This window comes from Oncorhynchus tshawytscha, linkage group LG06, assembly GCF_018296145.1.
Source record: "Oncorhynchus tshawytscha isolate Ot180627B linkage group LG06, Otsh_v2.0, whole genome shotgun sequence".
In the NCBI taxonomy this organism is placed as follows: Eukaryota; Metazoa; Chordata; class Actinopteri; order Salmoniformes; family Salmonidae; genus Oncorhynchus; species Oncorhynchus tshawytscha.
In genome coordinates this window covers 78,735,652-78,752,355 of record NC_056434.1, presented here as the reverse complement: position 1 = coordinate 78,752,355, position 16,704 = coordinate 78,735,652, and the positions used below count along the sequence as shown (strand labels likewise).

At 41.2% G+C, this 16,704-nt stretch overlaps 1 protein-coding gene across 2 annotated transcripts; it reads right to left on the bottom strand.

The window, feature by feature from the left end:
* Positions 1-743: 743 nt before the first annotated feature.
* On the bottom strand, positions 744-16,444 carry bcl2l11 (BCL2 like 11). Of its 2 annotated transcripts, XM_042323642.1 has the most exons (5): positions 16,096-16,444; positions 15,305-15,366; positions 13,974-14,342; positions 11,442-11,575; positions 744-3,388 (listed from the first exon to the last, which is right to left on the bottom strand). In XM_042323642.1, the coding sequence occupies exons 2-5, from the start codon at positions 15,321-15,323 to the stop codon at positions 3,260-3,262; spliced, it is 651 nt and encodes a 216-aa protein (XP_042179576.1). In that variant the 5' UTR covers positions 15,324-15,366; positions 16,096-16,444; the 3' UTR covers positions 744-3,259. The 2 variants fall into 2 exon arrangements, with proteins under 2 accessions (XP_042179576.1, XP_024280870.1); XM_024425102.2 differs by lacking the exons at positions 15,305-15,366; positions 16,096-16,444 and adding an exon at positions 14,935-15,277.
* Positions 16,445-16,704: the final 260 nt, after the last annotated feature.

Genomic DNA, 16,704 nt, shown 5'->3' with positions numbered 1-16,704 from the left:
TTTGGCCATAATGACCATTATGTTTGGAGGGAAAAGGGGGAGGCTTGCAAGCCGAAAAACACCATCCCAACCGTGAAGCACAGGGGTGGCAGCATTATGTTGTGGGGGTGCTTTGCTGCAGGAGGGACTGGTGCACTTCACAAAATAGATGGCATCATGAGGCAGGAAAAATGATGTGGATATATTGAAGCAACATCTCAAAACATCAGTCAGGAAGTTAAAGCTTGGTCACAAATGGGGCTTAAGTACAACAAAGTCAAGGTATTGGATCACAAAGCCCTGACCTCAATCCTATAGAAAATTTGTGGGCAGAACTGAAAAAGCGTGTGCGAGCAAGGCCTACAAACCTGACTCAGTTATACCAGCTCTGTCAGGAGGAATAGGTCAAAATTCACCCAACTTACTGTGTGAAGCTTGTGGAAGGCTACCCGAAACGTTTGACCCAAGTTAAACAATTTAAAGGCAATGCTACCAAATACTAATTGAGTGTATGTAAACTTCTGACCCACTGGGAATGTGATGAAAGAAGTAAAAGCTTTTTACTAGGATTAAATGTCAGGAATTGTGAAAAAGTGAGTTTAAATGTATTTGGCTAAGGTGTATGTATACATCTGACTTCAACTGTATGTAAAAGGACAGTTTGCGTAAAAAAAGATAGTCACACTTTCTTTGATATGCCTGTGACTAATTCATTTTGACTGCAATATGTGTGGTTATAGTTATAGAACAAGGACAGTGGCTTATTGATTTTCATGAAAAAGGATGTGGTTTAATCAACAATGAAAGAAAATTCCTAATTTTTTTAAAGATGAAAAAAAGCTTTTTACAGGCACAGCAGTATTGCACAATTGAAATCACAACATTGCAATCTTTCAGTGCAAATGAGAAAATATAAAAAATAACAATGACATTTTGCTACAAATGTACTGGGTCCTGTGAGTCAGATCAATTTCTGTCTGTCTGCACAGAGTGCAAAAGGGTCCTGAACAGACTGAATTCTGGGTACAGTAATCATTGTGCAAGAGGTACAAACCTGCACTTCCTCCACCAAGATGACACTGGTGAAAATGTATGGATCCAACTTGGGAATTTTGATGTGTCTGGGGAAAATGCTATTCCTATTTATGGTCTCTACCCATATTAAGATGGATGGACAGTATGCCTTCACTCAACACATATATCTAGAGTACATGGAACCATTGGCTAACTGTCGGAGAAGTTTCCATATCAGTTTCAGAAGGTGACAGTTGAGCTTTCAGTTGTTCTCTTGGAAAGCATCTCTAGACATGACTACATACACCCTTCTAAGATACAGTACTTTGAAATGAGGTTTTTGGTTTCATTTGGCAACACCAAAAAATAGACAGTCATACAAGATAAAAAACATGGCAGAGCAGTAAAATGTTGGTACCAAGACAAACATGACAGAATGAAACACATCACTTCTCAAAATTGGTTTTGCAGAAATGTCATCAAACAATACCATCAACCTTACATTTCATCTACATGGTCAGCAAAACATTTTTTTTTTAAATAAATGTAAAGGCAGATTTTTGGCACGTAAAACCTTGAATGAGCTGTAAGTGCTATTCTATTTTAAAAATAGGCTTTCATCATCACATGTTATACTGTCAACATGCAATTTCCTGGATAATGTTTATTGAACTGTGGGTGTGGAATAGGTTTTCACATCAAATACCAACAGACACAGATAGGAGCCATTGGAATCAAAAGGGTGACCAAGGTAGTTGGTCTGAACCACACCAATACTGTACTTTACAATAGGAACCAACCAGCAAAATGACAGTATAATCAATCTTTGGGTCACATTTGGGGACACATACAATGTAAAACCCATGATGCAGAATGTGGTAACATTTAACATGTAACATCCAAAAGAAACCCTACTTCACTTTCTTAAAATCTTTTTTTTTAACATTCATTCTACCACAGATCAGAAATACAAAAATGTTTCAAGAATTTTGTCAAGAACATTTGGTGGTTTTTCTCACTGTCTATCCATCTATGTTCTCAAGCATTGTGGTTGATCCCACCCATTCAAACCTGTGTTGAATCCACTGTCTCTCTATGCCTGTTCCTCTGGCTAATGTCGGCTCAGAGTTTGGTTCTCTTCCAGCAAAGCTTCTATGAGCTTTTAATGACCTAGCAACACTGCACTAGACTTGTCTGGGCCAACATGAGTGTCAGCTGGGCTAACAAAGCACTGACAACAGCAGGTCCGAGCCAGAGGCTAAATGATAACAGGAATTATGTTTGACAGCTGATAAGGGCGGGCGGAAACAAATGAGACAACAGTAAAATACGTTGTTTCAAGAAGTTACATTGTTTGCCCTAATTCATGTAGATCTACTTTGATTTCAATATATCTCATTCTTATAGGCATTGTAGTTGCTTTCAAATGTTTTTTTTCTTCTGTTCTCTCAATGACTACTAACATCTATGCTATTGCTCTTAATACTGAATATGTTTGGAAAGGAAATACATTTTTTTTTAATGGCGTCTTCAGTTATTGCTCGAGGTTAATACCTAAAGGGTTCATATAAAGACTATTGGAGTGCACACTGAATCATTGTCTAAAACTACTGGACTTAAAAACACTTTCAATGGAGACTCTCCATTAAACAGACTTCATCTGGGTCCATGGAACCGGCAATGGAACCGACTGCATCAAAGGAGAATTGCAGGTTAGTTTTGGGAGGGAAACAGTGAGTTGCCATGAGGACCAGGAGGAACAGACTCTACACATCTGACCATGGGTAAACTCACAAACACGTAGAAACAAACAAACACAAAGAAAGAAAACAGTGCAGTAAAGAAAAAGAGAAGCTGTACAAGGTATATGTAACCTCCACAAAGCCTTATCCACACAGCGTTATCCCTGTGAGTGCTCCGCGATGGGACACTCCATCTTTGGTTCTTTGATTAGGCTCAGCTTTCCAGATCCGTGCAGGAAACATAGGTGCAAAATTCCAGGTGTTGTTGAATTTCCAAAGAAAGTATTCCCAAAGCATTACAGATTCCCTGTCCCAATTTATGCTGGACCAGGGAATCCTGAGGCCATTCAAGGTCAAAAACCATCAAGACAAAGTTGTAAAGGTTCACATATGAAGGAGAGTCCATTCTGAAAATGTGACAATTTTACATATATGTATAGGGTCTTTAACAGAATTCTCCCAGGTTCTACAGTATGTGCCTTCTGGGTGCTCCAGAGGATGGGATTGGGGCTTCTGTCTGTCAATCATCTTCTCCGCAGGATTATCTGTAATAGTCGTCCAATCAGAAGACCCATCCACAGTAGGAAGGCGGGCTCTTGGTGCATCTGCTGCAGGTTTCCCTGGGCAACCTGACCGTTTCTGCCTGCAAGGCGCTGTGGAGGACACAGAGAAAGGAGCCGTGTTACATCCTCTTGTACATACAGTATAACCACGAAAGATACTACACAAACACCTTTAATCCAGACATATGATTCAAACAAATTGCACTAATAAACAGATTTTTCCTCAGTGAACCCATGGGGGTCTTGGCTGACCACCATAAAGACCCCTGCTGTGTATAGAAGACAGACAGCTGAGGTTTGCTGATAATACTGGACACGGCTGAGCTCAACTGTGGTCAGTGTGCCAGTCCTTTCATGACACACATGCAACCCTAACAAACACAGGAAGCAGGCCAACACAACTCAACATCCTGCCCCACCTCACCCCAAACCCCTGCTCCCTCTCCGGGTGTTAGGATCAGTGGGTTAACTCCACACTTAAGACCAGAGGCCCAGGCAATCAAATGAAACGTTCTTACATGTGTTTGCTCCTGTGAAACTGCCAGGATGCGCTTGTGTACAGTATGTGTGTTTGTTAATTATGTGTACACAGTATTGAATTATATAAGCACAATTGAGCATTAAATGAGCAACCAAGGTAAAAGTATTTACCCTTTCAATATGAGGGTTGATGTTCTGCTCTTTGTGTCAACATTGCTGTGTTGGGCAGAGGCCCTGCAAACTACCACACTAGAGCCTTGGGCTGAACTGAACCATCACACACGAACATACCAGGTTTACAACATGAGTCATACTTCTTAATGAGAAAAACAGGGCAGCAGCACGGTCATAAAAGCCATTCTATTAGGTCAGCTACTTCAGCTTCAGATGGAAGAGGTACTTGATGACCTAAACATAAATAGGGACATTTTTACTGTGAGATGAATGGAGAGATTAGGGAAGAGATTGAGCCATTCTATTAGGTCTTTAGCAGTGACTTGACCAGGTCATAGGGTCCTGATAATGGTGGATGAGTGGACTACTCCCTCCTCAGAGACAATTACCTCTGCAGACATGGCAAAGGGGAGATGAAAACAGGTGGCTGTCTTGGCCCGGCCGTCACGTTGGCCTGCGGTCACTAGTTTGGCAAGGCTCTTGCAATAAGCGTTGGTCATTTCCACTGTGGCCTCTTTGGCAGAGGGGACTGAGGAAACACCAAGTCTGAGTTCGACTTTTATCAGAAACTATGTTTCTGACAGGAACTGTGCTGAAGTATGACTGGGGTATCGCTCCATTAGTGAATCACTGCATGTGTGTGGATTCAGAGCAGCTGGGCAGGGAGCCATACAGTGCTGACATTTAGGAACTAATGCAAGGGGGATATCAACGCTTTGTTTTAGCTGAAATGAGTCATGCCAAGAACCACAAAAGCCTGGAGTGACTGTGAACAGTGTCTGAGGAAACAGGTGATGAGGAAGTGGAGTTAAATGGAAGTTCATTAACCCTTCGGTAAGAAAGACAGAGCAGAACTGAGAACCTTGCAAGACCCCATTCACCTTTGGGACAAAAATGATGAGTTCATGAAAGTAATGGCAGATCGATGGTTTGGCTCTATATAAATGATTGCTCTGAAAGATTTAACAAGAACTTAAAACACGCTGTTGAAAGGTTGTTTGATTAGAACATACAGTGCATTTGGAAAGTATTCAGACCCCTTCACTTAATCACATTTTGTTACATTACAGCCTTATTCTAACATTGATGAAAGTATTTTTCCCTCATCAATCTACACACAGTACCCCATAATGACAAAGCAAAAACATTAATAAAACATTTATAAAATACAAAAAAACTGAAATACATACTTTTTACATACAGTTGAAGTCAGAAGTTTACATACACCTTAGCCAAATACATTTAAACTCACTTTTTCACAATTCCTGACATTTAATCCGAGTAAAGATTCCCTGTCTTAAGGTCAGTTAGGATCACCACTTTATTTTAAGAATGTGAAATATCAGAATAATAGTAGAGAGAATGATTCATTTCAGCTTTTATTTCTTTCATCACATTCCCAGTGGGTCAGAAGTTAACATACACTCAATTAGTATTTGGTAGCATTGCCTTTAAATTGTTTAACTTGGGTCAAACATTTCGAGTAGCCTTCCACAAGCTTCCCACAATAAGTTGGGTGAATTTTGGCTCATTCCTCCTTTCTATAGGATTGAGGTCAGAGCTTTGTGATGGCCACTCCAATACCTTGACTTTGTTGACCTTAAGCCATTTTGCCACAACTTTGGAAGTATGCTTGAGGTCATTGTCCATTTGGAAGACCCATTTGTGACCAAGCTTGAACTTCCTGACTGATGTCTTGAGATGTTGCTTCAATATAGCCACATAATTTTCCTTTGTCATGATGCCATCTATTTTGTGAAGTGCACCAGTCCCTCCTGCAGCAAAGCACCCCCACAACATGATGCTGCCACCCCCGGGCTTCACGCTTGGGATGGTGATCTTCGGCTTGCAAGCCTCCCCCTTTTTCCTCCAAACATAACGATGGTCATTATGGCCAAATAGTTATATTTTTTTTTCATCAGACCAGAAGAGAGGACATTTCTCCAAAAAGTACCATATTTGTCCCCATGTGCAGTTGCAAACCGTAGTCTGGCTTTTTTATGGCGGTTTTGGAGCAGTGGCTTCTTCCTTGCTGAGCGGCCTTTCAGGTTATGTCGATATAGGACTCGTTTTTACTGTGGATATAGAAACATTCATACCTGTTTTCTCCAGCATCTTCACAAGGTCCTTTGCTGTCGTTCTGGGATTGATTTGCACTTTTCGCACCACAGTATGTTTATCTCTAGGAGACAGAATGCGTCTCATTCCTGAGCGGTATGACGGCTGCGTGGTCCCATGGTGTTGGCTGATTTCTTTTGATTTTCCGATTATGTCAAGCAAAGAGGCACTGCGTTTGAAGGTAGGCCTTGAAATACATCCACAGGTACACCTCCAATTGACTCAAATGATGTCAATTAGTCTATCAGAAGCTTCTAAAGCCATGACATCATTTTCTGGAATTTTCCAAGCTGTTTAAAGGCACAGTCAACTTAGTGTATGTAAACTTCTGACCCACTGGAATTGTGATACAGTGAATTATAAGTGAAATAATCTGTCTGTAAACAATTGTTGGAAAAATGACTTGTGTCATGCACAAAGTAGATGTCCTAACTGACTTGCCAAAACTATTGTTTGTTAACAAGAAATTTGTGGAGTAGTTGAAAAACGAGTTTTAATGACTCCAACTTAAGTGTATGTAAACTTCCGACTTCAACTGTAAGTATTCAGACCCTTTACTCAGTACTTTGTTTTACTGAGATTTTAAAAGAATGAGAAAGAGGATAGATGTCTGTATTTACTGTAAGCTTGACTAATTAAACAGTTCTAGGCAGTGGTTTCAACACAGGGTAAACGCATAGACTTGATCCAGATATTTGGCCATTGAGCCTGAGGGTAAAACCTCTCTGGTGTGTATTATAGTATCGTGACTCAATGTTGCATTTTGTATTGCATTATATAACTAGTACACACAGTATGTAATCACATGCCACTTCACACCCTGAGGCATACAACACGAGAGGCTGGCGTAATGCAAATCAATAGGTGAATGACACCTTTAGTAATTTGAAGGAGGGGAGGTGGATCAACTTAAATATGGGATCAATGTAGCTTTCATGTTTTGGCAGTGATGACGTTAATACCCAAATTCACTGAATACTGACAGTTTCACCCACAACCAGCTAATTGGTACAATATTACAAAACATTAACACTTTTAAATCTAATGGATCTGGGCCTGAGTATTCAGCTGTTTCTGTTCCCAAACTGTGTGATATTCAGGTACCTACTGACTGACTAATCTCTCTCTGACAATTGATCTGGTGTGAGAGAAATCTGCAACACCACATGCAAGCAAAACAAAAACTTACAAGGCCAGAAGAACACTGAAAAACAATTTGACCAAACTGGGAGAGCAGCCACAATTTGAAGTAGAAGACGTGCAATTAAAGTGACTCGCTAATACGTTCGCAGATGTCTGCCTGCAATGGCTGCCTGAGGAAAAACAAAGTTGTCACTGATACTCATCGAATGTGTTTTTATTTGATTAAAACAAGTAATTATGCAGATGCTTAAAATAGTTTTTAAAAACAGACAAACTTCTCTCTCCCTCATTCTTCAAGACAAGGCAGGTCCTAAAACAAAATAACATTGTGTCACAAATAAGAGGGTGCTTATTTGCTGCTTCCTACTGAAAATCCCTTTGAGGAACAAACCCAATTTAAAAATAAAATAGAAACTCCACAAAGACGTGAGCTGCCATGTGAATGCTCAGATAATGGCAAAATACAGACGTTAGTTATCTTAGAATAACAACATGTTTCTGTGGCCAGACATCTGCTTTGCATTAGCAGGGCGCTTGTCATTTTGGGTCTCACACTACCATCTGCCATATTCACCACTGGAGAGACGTCTCACACTACCATCTGCCATATTCACCACTGGAGAGACGTCTCACACTACCATCTGCCATATTCACCACTGGAGAGACGTCTCACACTACCATCTGCCATATTCACCACTGGAGAGACGTCTCACACTACCATCTGCCATATTCCCCACTGGAGAGACGTCTCACACTACCATCTGCCATATTCACCACTGGAGAGACGTCTCACACTACCATCTGCCATATTCCCCACTGGAGAGACGTCTCACCAGACCTTGGCTCAAATAGTACTTGGGATTCTTTCAAATACTTTAGCTGCGCTTGATTGAGCTGGCCTGGTGCAATAGAATCGCTCAAAAAGTACAAACCCTGTCCATCTGGCACTCTGGAAAGGCTCAGTTAAACGCTCAAAATGTTTGAAAGAAAACAAATGATGTGTGTACCTCTAGCAGGAGGAGTGCCCTGAATTAAAAGCCTCCTATATCAGCCCATAGGACAGAGGACCTACACATGAAAAGCTAACTTCACAGCGATGCAACCACTAAACACCTACGCAAGCATCACAGAACCAGAGAAAGGGAGTATGGAGACACCCAAATCCACAACACACTCAAAGACTCAACAGTGGATCAGCTCCACTCAGAAGTTCTTTCCAGCGCCTCACACAAGCATGACACCCGTTGGAGCGCGTCTCCATGGCGCTGGGTGAGTGAGGCCTGTAAAGGCAGACCAGTGGATAATTAGAGCCCACAGTTGGCTCCCTGAGAGCCTTAACCACAGGGCAGTCACGTAGTCCTGCAATTCTGCAACACAACCAATCACTCACTAACCAGCTCCACTGCCCCGTCATTGTAACCTGACCCTTCCTCCTGTCAGTCTCAAACCCCCGGGCTTGGCCTCTTTGACCTTGAGCACACACTCAGACAGCCCTAAGAGTATTTTCCATGATGGCTATTAGGCAGAGAAGGAATGGTGTGTGTGTGTGTGTGTGGCAAAACAAAACCTGGACATCGCTAGAGTAATGCAGGTCACTGGTCAGTTCTGTGGGTGGCCAGAGGCCATAGAGCCAATCAGAAGGAAGGACAGGGAAGTGTCACAGATGACACATACCTGTGTGTCAGTAAACAAAGTGTGCAGGAGGTTTTTTGATTCACCTTACGTGACACCTGAAAACACACAAACACTTTGTCAACAATGAAATGACTCACTTTATAGTCACTAGCTAGGAAGTACTAGAGCTAATCCAGGTACAAGCATTATGACAGTTATTGGCAGTTGACAATCTATACATAGAACTGTATGAAACACCTGCATTTGCCAGTAACACACAATGCAATCACCTGTAGAAAGTTATGTAATAGACAATTATGACAGATGGGAAAATTACAAGACAGCTCTAGATTCTAGAAAGGGACAGTATTTCAGAATCCCTCTCCCTGATCGCAACCAAACACCTGAGACCAGAACATGGAACACAATATGTTCTGCTTTTTATTGGGCTTTTTGTTATCGAAATACATAAACCTCCCTCTATACAAGAGAGATATTTACATGTACCAAACACACACACACACACACACACACACACACACACACACACACACACACACACACACACACACACACACACACACACACACACACACAGAGAGAGAGAAACCCTGTTCTGCTCTACAGCCTCACCTGTTGAAAGGTGTGTAAATATTTAGTTCTCCCCAGACGCCATTAGTAACACATTATTAATGGGACATGCTTATGCACTCATTAGAAGTAAATATTTCTGGGGGGGTTTGTGAGAAAATACAAAGTCCAGTCATCAGTTTATATATTTGATTATACAGACAAACCTTCCCCTTTTATGGGTACTAGGCAGTGTACCTTGGGGATGGTGATGAAGAAAACAGAATAGAAATGTCCATGACGAGAACAACCCGGGGTTATGAACTGGCAAGAAAAACAGTTTTCAACAAATTCCATGCACAGTCACATTGAAACTCCCTAAAATGCATGCAACATGCACTGTCACATTGAAACTCCCTAAAATGCATGCAACATGCACTGTCACATTGAAACTCCCTAAAATGCATGCAACATGCACTGTGACATTGAAACTCCCTAAAATGCATGCAACATGCACTGTGACATTGAAACTCCCTAAAATGCATGCAACATGCACTGTCACATTGAAACTCCCTAAAATGCATGCAACATGCACTGTCAACTGTTTTCAAACAGATGTGGGGCAGCAATTAGCCCAGCGTCTAAGAGCATTGGACCAGTAACCGAAATGTCGCTGATTCGAATCCCTGAGCCGACTAGGTGAAACATCTTTCAATGTTCCTTTGAGTAAAGCACTGAACCCTAATTGCTCCTGTAAGTTGCTCTGGAAAAGAGTGTCTTCTAAATGACGTAAATGTTAAAAAACATTTTATGGGTCTTTCATATCAGCCAATTCAAAACTGCGCAGAAGGAGAGTGACAAGAATGAAGAAGATTCCCTATAAACTAAAAATTCCCACAAAAGTTACCCAACAAAACTCTTGAGTATAATTAGTGTTCAAGTGTAAGATCTGAATAGAGTTATGAAATTAACCAGGAAATAAGATGAATCACCACCTGACAGAGATTGTTTTAGCTACAAAGAGCCTGTCCTGTAGCAGATGTTGGATCTTAATTGTATCACTCTTTTGTTGCTGAGAATTTTCCTGGAAACTCAGTTTTGTGATATACATAAATTAACAAAAAACCTGCACTAATACGGTTATATTAGTGCTATTATATTAGTGCACTTTTCATGTAGCCTCTCTCTCTCTCACTCTCTCGCTCTCTCTCCCCCTCTCTCCCTCCCTCTCTCCACACAACCTTTTCATGTCGGTGTTGAAGGCAGCCTCCTGCTGGGTGTGTCTTTGAACAATAGGCCGGTCGCGTAACAGCTGATACGTGATATTCACTCCTCCACGGCATATGTCATAGTGAGCTCACTGAATATGATTAAGGTATGCAAATACAATTATTTTGGTAACAACACATTATTCTCATGCACTGTGTTATAAATACTGTTCTAAAGCCAGAGTGCCCTCAGTACATAAGAAACGAGAGCACAGAATGCTAGGTCAAGGAGACAAATAGAAATCGTCTAGAATGGCACATGTTGAACTGAGCACCTTATCAGCTCCATTTGATCCAGTGCAGTCCTTGACAGGGTTTGTAAATAAGGTGATGCAACCTCCAGAAATGTAAAGTAGCAAGAGAAATGTAAAGTAGCAAGAGAGAGAAACCAACTTATAGCTGCACAGGCAATTTCTTCAACGATGCTGTCATGATTTCAGCAGCAGGTCTGCAAAAACGCTTAAATTATTGACACTATCTAATCGGAAGATTAACTTTCCCATGCACTGCAGTGACCATCATTGATTTTTATTTGACCTTTATTTAACTAATTTGATCATGGTAGAATTGTTTTCGCAGTGCCTGTGTATCGTATCCTATGAGAGTGGTTGACAGCCACAAACTCCCTTAGGGATATTTGAACTGAAGCTACCAATTCCCTGAAAGTGATTGTTTAATTCATTGTTTTCCCCCGAGAAACTACATATCATCAGGATATATGGGTCTCTTTTTAGGATCCTCCCGTCTGTAAGTCTCAGTGCTGGTGTAACACTCACCCCATGTATGAAGAGGTTGTTAAACTCATCTCCAATGCGCTGAAGCTCCTGACCGATGAGTATCTCTGGCCGCATGTCCGCCGCAGTCGGTGGCGGGCTTGCTCTATAGGGCCGGAGGGGGTTGGGCCACACGTCTGGGGGACAAAGAACAAAATGCTCTCAGAACTCATTGGAACACAATCTAATAACAAAGACCAAGCTACAACAATACTAAGAGGAGTCCAGTATGACTCTCTGCTTATGTACTATAGTGTGGTTTAGTTATGAATGTGTTTGGATCTCTTGTTATGACTCATGTGTCATGAACCATATGTCTAATATTTCTCAAGGGCCCTACAATATCAGTTGCACCATATGTTAATATGGAAACACTTTACTGCAAGTAGCCTGGCATAATGGCTTTATATCACTGTCATAAAAGAGACGTAACAATATGACATAGCACAGTGTCCATGATAAGTGTAAGACTATTGTTATGAAATGTTATCTTTTGTTATCTTATGACAATCTTATGAGTGTGTTTTAAAGGCTATTTGACAAGAAACCTCAAGTAAAGTTGTCAAAATCTAAATGTAATTGAATGCACCAAAGGCATACTGTATATTACAGATACAGTATATATAGAGCAAGGATCATCAACTAGGTTCAGCCGCGGGATGATTATTTCTTAAGCGGATGTTCGGGGGTCCGGAAAAAAGAATGACTAATAATTTGTAGTCGCCAAATTCACCACAAGAAGCCCAAACAGATATAATGTTTGACTAAAACATAATCATTTCGAACCTTGCTTACATTTGTATACGATCACTTTCTCTCGATTATGTGCGAGAATACTTGTGAAAAGATTTCTAAAATTAAAATCACTTGGAGCAGATTTCCTGGTGTTTTTAGTCCATTATGTCCAACAATAAAACAAAAATAAATGTAAAAAACATTATTTTTTTCTTATTTACTCACAAAACTTGGTGGCCCAAATAAAAACCACCTGTCAGTTGGGGAACGCTGACATAGACTATTAGATATTACACGTCACTTGTGGTTTTCTATACGTGTGCTAGGATCAATCATATCTGTAATTCAGAAAAGAAAGTCTGAGTAAAAAAAAACAGGTACACAATTCCTCCCCAGCGTCTGTCTCCCTCAGGCAATAACAGGCAGTGGTAATAAAACTGGAGAACATTGATGTTATTCTCCACAAACAAACTCTTCAGACTTTATCTTAAGAAATGGCTTTGAGTGGGGCCCAATTATTGGCTCCCAACATCAGAGATAGAAAAGTTGTTTCCAAACGGGTTCTTTGACTGTCCCCATAGGATAAACTTTTTGGGTTCCAAGTAGAACTCTTTGTGGAAAGCCTTCTATATAGAACCCAAAAGGTTTCTACCTGGAACCAAAGGGGTTCTACGTGGATCCAAAATGGGTTCTTCAATGGGTTAACCTATGGGGACAGCCAAAGAACCCTTTTAGCACCTTTTTTCTAAGAGTGTACCCATTAAAGAAAAATTCCACCCCCCAAAAATATATGTTGGTAGTGGTAGCAGAGCGCATCATACTGGCTGTATTTAGAAAGTTATATATCTTGAAAACTTGATTGTTGACATGCAAAATATTCCTACGGAGTAATAAAACAAATACCAAAAGGAGTTTTCCTTTAAGAGTAGTCTCTTTGGGATTAGAGATGTGTGTGAAACAGTACAGATAGAGATGTATCTGTCCCTCATATCAGCTGGCTCCTAAGGAGAATGAGCAGGGAGGAAGCCCTGTTTGCTGTTGACCAAAGACACAGAGGGCTATTTGACTGGCCTCTACTCCAACTCACTATATGTGGCCTCTACTCCAACTCACCACATGTGGTCAAATAAAAGTACACAGGTGAATTAGGCTGCTCAAACACATATATTATGAACGAAGGGGGCAAAAAGCAGTGCCTGTTTGTCCCAGTGTATTTCCTTTAGCTTGTCTTCTATGGCCACTGGCTTTGTCGGGGAATGTTATTGAGGTTGAGTGTAAATCTGTGTGCACGTACAGGTGCCGTTAACAAACACATGCGCATGCATGTTTTGCTATCACTCACACTCCTTGGTGGCTCGTTATAACGCAACTGAGTAAACGCAGTGCAGATACTGATCTAAAAAAACTTCCTGCCGAGGTTGAATCCAACTATTGGCTCATCGTCACCTTGTACATGAGTCTCGACCCATGCAGATATCGTAATGACTACGGTATTTAAGTAAATATAACTACAGACATTACAAACAACACCAAGACCAATTAGTGCGCAATAATCCAAGACGCATTCGTGCATTCGTGCCCGCCACCCCTCCCATATCAATAAATACGATACAGAATCAATGGTCCTTAGTACATTGTAATAGTCAGGGGACCTCGTCAAAAAGTGTACTTTCTGATTGCCACAAGGGCAGCGTAAATAGTTTATCATGTGCGCCATGCCATGCCTCGAAGCCAGCGCTCTGAATTGTGAGTAACAATTTTTATTTGTGCGACACCAGTAAACGTGCGTGAGTGCCTTACCATAATCTCGCCGGGTCTCCAGTGCTCGAGACATGCGCTGCAGTGCGTGGGTAATGACTTGGCTAGATGGGCTCGGAGTCTGTGTCGACTTGTTATCTTTCAATAGCGGGGAGCTTGGAATAGAATCGCTGTCGAACGAAAAATATCCACTGGAGGACCTGGACAGTGTTCTGAACACCGGCGACCTCGACTGGAAACCAAGCAGACTATTCGGAATCATTATTCCTCCCAGTGACTGCTGGTCCCCTTCGCAGGACTGGGGGTTGTCAGACGGTTCGGCACGGGAGGCTGCTCCGCCACCGGGATGCGACTCTCCGCTTTTCCCTCTCTCAATTAGGGTGGTTGTGCCATTTGGACCGATTTTGTGGTCTGTAGGATAGATCAAGTATCAGAGTTAGGCTATTTAAAAAATATATATATATTTGTCCGTGCATTGTCATTATTTGTTGGAGATTTCCTCTCCTGGAATCAAAAATCTAAAAACAGCCATCATGTCTAAAAAACGTGGACTAATAAAACAAAACGCGCATGGCTAAATATCCCGCAGGGTCGAGTCCAGTGTCCAGTCTATCCAAGTTTTTGAGTCGGCCGTAACTTCTTCCTCTCCACGTACCTCTATTGTTTGTACAGAAGTGCTGATTGCAGCATTTCTAGCAGGGAAAAACAGTTTGTATGAAATTACAAGCCGTAGTAACTGCGTCACAACCCAAACTCCAAGCCAAGTTAACTTCTTCTATCCGAAATGAAAGTTGTGAATAGCCTATTGTGGATTCCCATGAAAAATCTAGATATAGTCATGTTTTCGAAATTAATCTGATCGTTACTTGTATTCCATACTCGAATTGGTTCCAAATTGCGCATGAAGGACCGCAGGCAGCGTACACTTTTCCACTATTATGCCTATAGGCTATCTGTCGACTTTATAATACATTCAGTAGCCTACTATATAACAAATACTTACTCATATCAAACACATTCAAAGTTAAATCGAAAGCCGCATTTTAGAGACAACCAAAACGCAGAGACAGTCAGACAACGAACAATAGAGTACAAGCACATCAAGCAGTTTCTTGCTGGAGAGTCTGCACACATTTGTTATGAAAAGTTCTCTACGAACGTGTGTTGAAAGCAGACCTGATTGGATTAGAGCCTTTTTGACTGGCAGGCGATTGGATTAGCTAAATGAAACGCATCCAAAATCATAGGCTAGCCTACAGGTCCATTATCGCCACCCACAGGTTGCAGTAGTAGCCTCTCTTCTTTTATTTTTTTAATTTTGTCTTGAAAATGGAAATACATGTTGACCCCTTGCCTATATATCACTGAATCACCTGAGAACAGGAGTCCCATTGTCGTTCAACTTCAACAGGTGATTAATTTATTGCTGGATCGTCTGAGAAGAATGAGGGTAGGTTAAAGTGGAAAACAAAAGGGAAACAAACAGGTACCTTTCATCCCTATCCTCAAAATAAAAACGGCCTATTGGCGTATTATAGGCGATATAATATCATGCATCGCACTGTAACCGAGAATAAAGTAGACCAATAGGCCTACAAAAATATCGCAGTTTAAATCTCAGGCAGCAGTTGAAAAAAAATGTGAATATGGGTCTTTATTTTTCATTAAATTCAAGTCCAACGCGTTCAGTGTTTCAAGGTTTTCTAGGACGATGATAATAGGCTACTAAAGATAATCAGGAACGATTGACATCGGTTAAGATCGTATAATTCTCACACGCTAAACCGCTGTGCAGACACCGGGGTGGACTTCATCAAAACAAGTACGAACTTTCTCCAATGAATGTCAAAGCGCTGTCGCGGCGAGGCGTGCGGTGTGAGCGGAATAAGATACTTTTGTTGCATTACGAAAACACACGATATGGTAGCCTACAAAGTAAATGCATTTAGACAAGACACCATAGTTCTCTAAATAACAATTAATGAGGCTATCTTGGATATTTTTCTCAGAATCACGGTTTTCTTGACAACTGAGTGAAGTCTAAAGTTGGGAGAACCGCGGTGCAATTTTCTGTTACATTGTCTATTCTTAGTCTACTGAAATTATAGCATTTTTAAAAACAGTAAATGCATAGGCGATATCCTGATGTTCATTTTGCACTCACCTGGACGAATCGGACATGTCCTAAACCGCTTTAGTAGCGGGACATAAGAGTTGTCAATAACAGTAAAATATCTGAAAATCCACCTTTGAACTTCTCACACCCCCGAAACGCAAAAGATTAGAGCCCACACAGTGTCTTTTTAATCAGAAAACGGCGATGTCAACATCGAAAGAATAGTGGTTCCGCCTTGTAAAAACAGATCCTTCAAAATGTAGGTTGGGTGAAGGAAGGGAAAAAGCGTTCGACTCTTTTGTCTCCGGTGTGGATATCTCAGCTGAGGATACTTCCTTGCTGTAGCAGCTCACTCGCAACTGATAGAAAAAGTTGAAACGTCTGGTCGGTGTCAAGAGTGGGGTGACGCCTGTGTGCCATCCTCCGCCTCTTGACCCGCCTACTCTTTCAATGGGTGGGATCTCAGCCTCCTTTCAAAGCATCCTTTCAAGTGTCCAGCAAAACCTTCTCTCTCTCTCTTCCTCTATTTAGACTAGAAAAACCTTCTCTCCCTCTATTTAGCCTATCTATTGATCCTGCTCCTGGTAACTGTTAACCTACTCTTGTTGCCATGTTGATATTACCATAGTATGAATACATTTCTGCCTTGTTTACACT

Bases quoted from the DNA above. Each gene is read 5' to 3' on its own strand.
- bcl2l11 (XM_042323642.1), bottom strand. The intron at 11,576-13,973 runs GTAAGGCACTCA...TTTGTCCCCCAG, and splicing joins GGAGACCCGGCGAGATTATG to ACGTGTGGCCCAACCCCCTC. The intron at 3,389-11,441 runs GTGAGTGTTACA...TGTCCTCCACAG, and splicing joins ACAACCTCTTCATACATGGG to CGCCTTGCAGGCAGAAACGG.